Genomic DNA, 7,500 nt, shown 5'->3' with positions numbered 1-7,500 from the left:
CGTGAAAAAAAGCCGATTGTCTGGGAAATCCTTCAAGAAGTTATGCAGGGGCATCCCGTATTACTGAATAGAGCACCTACTCTACATAGATTAGGCATACAGTCATTCCAACCCATTTTAGTGGAAGGACGCACTATTTGTTTACATCCATTAGTTTGTAAGGGGTTCAATGCAGACTTTGATGGGGATCAAATGGCTGTTCATGTGCCTTTATCTTTAGAAGCTCAAGCAGAGGCTCGTTTACTTATGTTTTCTCATATGAATCTCTTATCTCCAGCTATTGGAGATCCCATTTCTGTACCGACTCAAGATATGCTGATTGGACTCTATGTATTAACGAGCGGCACTCGTCGAGGTATTTGTGCAAACAGATATAATCCATGTAATCGAAAAAACTATCAAAATGAAAGAATTTACGAAACAAACTATAAGTATATGAAAGAACCCTTTTTTTGCAATTCCTATGATGCAATTGGAGCTTATCGGCAGAAAAGAATCAATTTAGATAGTCCTTTGTGGCTTCGGTGGCAATTAGATCAACGCGTTATTGCTTCAAAAGAAGTTCCTATCGAAGTTCACTATGAATCTTTTGGTAACTATCATGAGATTTATGCACACTATCTGATAGTAAGAAGTGTAAAAAAACAAACTTTTTGTATATATATTCGAACCACAGTTGGTCATATTTCTTTTTATCGAGAAATCGAGGAAGCTATACAAGGTTTTTCTCAAGCTTGTTCATATGATACCTAATAATATGGTATTCATAAAAAAAGAATTATAGGACACCCGTGTGAATTCGGACCTCTCCGAGTCAACTCGGACATAGTTCCTGACCTAAAAAATCAAGATCGAGAAAAGGAAGTTTTGCAATCATTGACTCAAACTCATTGTCGAATCCCATTCAGCAGAATATGGAGGTACTTATGGCGGAACGGGCCAATCTGGTATTTCACAATAAAGTGATAGATGGAACTGCTATTAAACGACTTATTAGCCGATTAATAGATCACTTCGGGATGGCATATACATCACACATCCTAGATCAAGTAAAGACTCTGGGTTTCCAGCAAGCAACTGCTACATCCATTTCATTAGGAATTGATGATCTTTTAACGATACCTTCTAAGGGCTGGCTTGTCCAAGATGCTGAACAACAAAGTTTGATTTTGGAAAAACACCATCATTATGGGAATGTACATGCGGTAGAAAAATTACGCCAATCTATTGAGATATGGTATGCTACAAGTGAATATTTGCGACAGGAAATGAATCCTAATTTTAGGATGACGGACCCTTTCAATCCAGTCCATATGATGTCTTTTTCGGGAGCTAGAGGAAATGCATCTCAAGTACATCAATTAGTAGGTATGAGAGGATTAATGTCGGATCCCCAAGGACAAATGATTGATTTACCTATTCAAAGCAATTTACGCGAAGGACTGTCTTTAACAGAATATATTATTTCTTGCTATGGAGCCCGTAAAGGAGTTGTAGATACTGCGGTCCGCACATCAGATGCTGGATATCTTACGCGTCGACTTGTTGAAGTAGTTCAACATATTGTTGTACGTCGAACGGATTGTGGCACTATCCGAGGGATTTCTGTGAGTCCTCGAAATAAAAGTCGGATGATGTCAGAAAGAATTTTTATCCAAACATTAATTGGTCGTGTCTTAGCAGACGATATATATATAGGTTCCCGATGTGTCGCCTTTCGAAATCAAGATCTTGGGATTGGACTTGTCAATCGATTCATAACCTTTGGAACACAATCAATATCTATTCGAACTCCCTTTACTTGTCGGAGTACATCTTGGATCTGTCGATTATGTTATGGCCGGAGTCCCACTCATGGTGACCTAGTTGAATTGGGGGAAGCTGTAGGTATTATTGCGGGTCAATCTATTGGCGAACCGGGGACTCAACTAACATTAAGAACTTTTCATACCGGTGGAGTATTTACAGGAGGTACTGCCGAACATGTACGAGCCCCTTATAATGGAAAAATCAAATTTAATGAGGATTTGGTTCATCCTACACGTACACGTCACGGGCATCCTGCCTTTCTATGTTATATAGACTTGTCTGTAATTATTGAGAGCGAAGATATTATACATAGCGTGACTATTCCACCAAAAAGTTTTCTTTTAGTTCAAAATGATCAATATGTGGAATCAGAACAAGTGATTGCTGAGATTCGCGAGGGAACATCCACTTTTCATTTTAAAGAGAGGGTTAGAAAATATATTTATTCTGACTCCGAGGGCGAAATGCATTGGAGTACTGATGTATCCCATGCACCCGAATTTACATATAGTAATGTCCATCTTTTACCAAAAACAAGTCATTTATGGATATTATCAGGAGGTTCTTGTGGATCTAGTCTAATTCTTTTTTCGATCCACAAAGATCAAGATCAAATGAACATACCCTTTCTTTCCGTCGAAAGAAAATCTATTTCTAGCCTCTCAGTGAATAATGATCAAGTGAGCAAAAAATTTTTCAGTTCAGATTTTTCTGATAAAAAAAAATCTGGGATTCCCAATTATTCAGAATTGAATGGAATCGTAGGTACTAGTCATTATAATTTCATATATTCTGCTATTTTTCATGAGAATTCGGATTTATTAGCAAAAAGGCGAAGAAATAGATTTCTCATTCCATTCCAATCGATTCAAGAGCAAGCGAAAGAGTTCATACCACATTCAGGTATCTCGATTGAAATACCCATAAATGGTATTTTCCGTAGAAACAGTATTTTTGCTTTTTTTGATGATCCTAGATACAGAAGAAAGAGTTCCGGAATTCTTAAATATGGAACTCTAAAGGCGGACTCAATCGTCCAAAAAGAGGATATGATTGAGTATCGAGGAGTCCAAAAATTTAAGACAAAATACGAAATGAAAGTAGATCGCTTTTTTTTCATTCCTGAGGAAGTGCATATTTTACCCGAATCCTCCGCCATAATGGTACAGAACTATAGTATCATTGGAGTCGATACACGAATCACTTTAAATATAAGAAGCCAAGTCGGCGGGTTGATCCGAGTGGAGAGAAAAAAAAAAAGGATTGAACTCAAAATATTTTCGGGGGATATCCATTTTCCGGACAAGACAGATAAGATATCCCGACATAGTGGCATCTTGATACCGCCAGGAAGGGGAAAAAACAAACTCTAAAGAATCAAAAAATTTAAAAAATTGGATTTATGCCCAACGGATCACACCAACCAAGAAAAAGTTTTTTGTTTTGGTGCGGCCCGTAGCTACCTATGAGATAATGGACAGTATAAATTTAGCAACACTCTTCCCACAAGATCTCTTTCGGGAAAAGGATAATATTCAACTTCGAGTTTTCAACTATATCCTTTATGGAAATGGTAAACCAACTCGAGGAATTTCTGACACAAGTATTCAATTGGTTCGCACTTGTTTAGTCTTGAATTGGGACCAAGACAACAAAAATTCTTCCCTCGAGGAGGTCCGCGCTTTCGTTGTTGAAGTAAGTACAAAGGGTTTGATTCGAGATTTCATAAGAATTGGCTTAGTGAAATCCCATATTTCGTATATAAGAAAAAGAAATAATCCGCCGGATTCGGGATTGATCTCTGCAGATTCCGTGAATCCGTTTTATTCGCTTTCTCCCAAGGCTGGCATTCTTCAACAATCGCTTAGACAAAATCATGGAACTATTCGTATGTTCAGAAATAAGGAATCCCAATCTTTGTTAATTTTATCATCCTCTAATTGTTTTAGAATCGGTCCATTTAATCATGTAAAATATCACAATGTTATAAACCAATCAATAAAAAAAAAACCTCTAATTACAATTCAAAATTCGTCGGGCCCCTTAGGAACAGCCATTCAAATTTCGAATTTTTATTCATTTTTGCCTTACTAACTTATAATCAGATCTCTGTAATTAAATATTTGCAACTTGATAACTTCAAATATATTTTTCAAATAATTCACTCTTATTTAATAGATGAAAACGGAAGAATTTTTAATCTAGATCCATACAGTAACCTTGTTTTGAATCCATTCAAATTGAATTGGTATTTTCTTCATCAAAATTATAATAATTATTATTGTGAGGAAACGTCCACAATAATAAGTCTTGGACAATTTTTTTGTGAAAATCTATGTATAGCCAAAAAAGAACCATACCTAAAATCGGGTCAAGTTTTAATTGTTCAAAGGGATTCTGTAGTAATAAGATCCGCTAAGCCCTATTTGGCTACTCCGGGAGCAAAAGTTCACGGGCATTATAGAGAAATTCTTTACGAAGGGGATACATTAGTTACATTTATATATGAAAAATCGAGATCCGGTGATATAACCCAAGGTCTTCCAAAAGTAGAACAGGTGTTAGAAGTCCGCTCGATTGATTCAATATCACTGAACTTAGAAAAGCGGATTAAGGGTTGGAACAGGTGTATAACAAGAATTCTTGGAATTCCTTGGGGATTCTTGATTGGTGCTGAGCTAACTATAGTGCAAAGTCGTATTTCTTTGGTTAATAAGATTCAAAAGGTTTATCGATCCCAGGGGGTGCAGATTCATAATAGGCATATCGAAATTATTGTACGTCAAATAACATCAAAAGTTTTGGTTTCAGAAGAGGGAATGTCTAATGTTTTTTTACCTGGAGAATTGATTGGATTGTTACGAGCAGAACGCACGGGGCGTGCTTTAGAAGAAGCAATCTGTTATCGAGCCGTTTTATTAGGAATAACTCGAGCATCTTTGAATACTCAAAGTTTTATATCCGAAGCAAGTTTTCAAGAAACTGCTAGAGTTTTAGCAAAAGCTGCTCTTCGGGGTCGTATCGATTGGTTGAAAGGCCTGAAAGAAAATGTTGTTCTAGGGGGTGTGATCCCCGCCGGGACCGGGTTCAACAAAGGATTGGTGCATTGTTCACGGCAACATACCAATATTCTTTTTGAAAAAAAAACAAAGAATTTATCTTTATTAGAGGGAGATATGAGAGATATTTTATTTTATCACAGGGAATTTTGTGACTCTTCTATTTACAAATCTGCCTTTTCTAGAATTGAATAATTCCTAATAGCAGATTCCTGTTTTGAATTTCATGTTTTATTGTTTGCTGTAGTCATTTGCTTTAATAATTTGTTAACACTAATAAAGATAATAATGAATACAAAATAATGGCTCGGCTCGTGCATAAACGGACAAGAGAAGGTTCCATTGGAACAAATTTTTATTTTAGTTTTGGGTACCCCCCTTTTAAGTGTGAAAAGAAATGACAAAAAGATATTGGAACATCGATTTGGAAGAGATGATGAGAGCAGGAGTTCATTTTGGGCATGGTACTAGGAAATGGAATCCTAGAATGGCACCTTATATTTCTGCAAAGCGTAAAGGTATTCATATTATAAATCTGACTAGAACTGCTCGTTTTTTATCAGAAGCTTGTGATTTAGTTTTTGATGCAGCAAGTAGGGGAAAACAATTCTTAATTGTTGGGACAAAAAATAAAGCAGCTGATTTAGTGTCGCGGGCTGCAATAAGGGCTCGGTGTCATTATGTTAATAAAAAGTGGCTCGGCGGCATGTTAACAAATTGGTCTACTACAGAAAAAAGACTTCATAAGTTTAGGGACTTGAGAACTGAACAAAGACAGAGGGATTCAACCGTCTTCCGAAAAGGGATGCAGCTGTGTTGAAGAGACAATTATCTCGCTTGGAAACATATCTAGGCGGGATTAAATATATGACGGGATTGCCTGATATTGTAATCATCATCGATCAGCAAGAAGAATATACGGCTCTTCGAGAATGTATAACTTTGGGAATTCCAACCATTTCTTTAATCGATACAAATTGTAATCCCGATCTCGCGGATATTTCTATTCCAGCAAATGATGACGCTATAGCTTCAATTCGATTCATTCTTAACAAATTAGTATTCGCAATTTGTGAGGGTCGTTCTAGCTATATACAAAATTCTTGATTAATAATAAGATAAATAAATCAATTTTTTTGAGGGAGGGGCTCCCTGTATTTCGATTTATAAAATCGGTTACTATTCCTGAATCATACAAAAGAAAAAGAGATAAAAAACTGGGTATATTGTGTGATTCGTTTAGTTGGTATCCAAAACTAAAATAAAAATTCAAGTAAATAAGTAAAAAAAAAGGGGGGGTCTTGAATCAAAATAATTTAAAGTTCTTATTTCTGTCAGAGGGCAATATGAATGTTTTATCATGTTCCATCAATACACTAATAAAAGAAGGGTTATATGAGATATCTGGTGTAGAAGTAGGCCAACATTTCTATTGGCAAATAGGGGGGTTCCAAGTCCATGCGCAAGTCCTTATTACTTCTTGGGTTGTAATTGCTATCTTATTAGGTTCCGCAGCTCTAGCGGTTCGCAATCCACAAACCATTCCAACTGGCGGCCAAAACTTCTTTGAATTTGTCCTTGAATTCATTCGAGATGTGAGTCAAACCCAGATTGGAGAAGAATACGGTCCATGGGTTCCCTTTATTGGAACCCTGTTTTTATTTATTTTTGTTTCTAACTGGTCAGGAGCCCTTTTACCGTGGAAAATTATCCAGTTACCTCAAGGGGAGTTAGCAGCACCAACGAATGATATAAATACGACGGTTGCTTTAGCTTTACTCACATCAGTAGCATATTTTTATGCGGGTCTTAGCAAAAAAGGATTAGGGTATTTCAGTAAATACATTCAACCAACTCCAATTCTTTTACCCATTAACATCTTAGAAGATTTTACAAAACCCCTATCACTGAGTTTTCGACTTTTCGGAAATATATTAGCCGATGAATTAGTAGTTGTTGTTCTTGTTTCTTTAGTACCTTTAGTGGTTCCTATACCTGTCATGTTCCTTGGATTATTTACAAGCGGGATTCAAGCTCTCATTTTTGCCACTTTAGCTGCGGCTTATATAGGTGAATCCATGGAGGGTCATCATTAACTATTTTTTTTTTCAAATTTAGGTTAGCCCAATTATCGAATAGTTGGTTTACGTTATGTAAGAAACACTTGTATATGTCATATTTGATATTGACTAGGTATATATAAGTTAAAGATCTATATAATCTGCCCCACTATTTTTGTGAATTTCTATTTAGATAACGATTCGATTATAAGTTCTTACTTTTTATCTGTGAATTGGCTGAAAAAAACGATCAAAAAAAGAACGAAGAATTAAAAGAAAAGAATGGTTCACAAAAAAGAAACGGCATAAAAAAGTCGTATATATATATATTATGCATTTTTCAAAATCCCGTGGATAGGAACTAATATCAAAGTAATTCTTATCAAGTTTTTGGTTATTTTGGCTGGATGAATCTTAGCGATGACTTAATTATAATTAAGTCCTAAGTCGTTGGATGATTGTATCATTAACTATTTCTTTATTTTGGTGTGAGGAACTTATCATGAATCCACTGGTTTCTGCTGCTTCGGTTATTGCTGCTGGGTTGGCTGTTGGGCTTGCTTCTATTGGAC

The 7,500-nt window shown here is 36.1% G+C and overlaps 2 protein-coding genes across 2 annotated transcripts in view; both read left to right on the top strand.

Annotated features, from left to right (window-relative positions):
• Positions 1 to 7,289, top strand: part of LOC125600230 (DNA-directed RNA polymerase subunit beta'-like) — a 7,793-nt gene extending 504 nt beyond the window's left edge. The window contains exon 1 of the mRNA XM_048773069.1: positions 1 to 7,289. This exon is cut by the window's left edge and continues 504 nt beyond it. Coding sequence (XP_048629026.1) covers positions 1 to 753 — 753 coding nt within the window. The 3' untranslated portion in view covers positions 754 to 7,289.
• LOC125600231 (ATP synthase subunit alpha, chloroplastic-like) overlaps positions 914 to 7,500 on the top strand; it is a 9,782-nt gene continuing 3,195 nt past the window's right edge. Inside the window, exon 1 of the mRNA XM_048773070.1 lies at positions 914 to 7,500. This exon is cut by the window's right edge and continues 798 nt beyond it. The gene's annotated coding sequence lies outside the window, so the exon portion shown is untranslated.

Source organism: Brassica napus, unplaced genomic scaffold, assembly GCF_020379485.1.
Source record: "Brassica napus cultivar Da-Ae unplaced genomic scaffold, Da-Ae ScsIHWf_2158;HRSCAF=2811, whole genome shotgun sequence".
Classification (NCBI taxonomy): domain Eukaryota; kingdom Viridiplantae; phylum Streptophyta; class Magnoliopsida; order Brassicales; family Brassicaceae; genus Brassica; species Brassica napus.
Note: the sequence above shows the minus strand (reverse complement) of the source record. Positions and strands in the feature narration are given on the sequence as shown.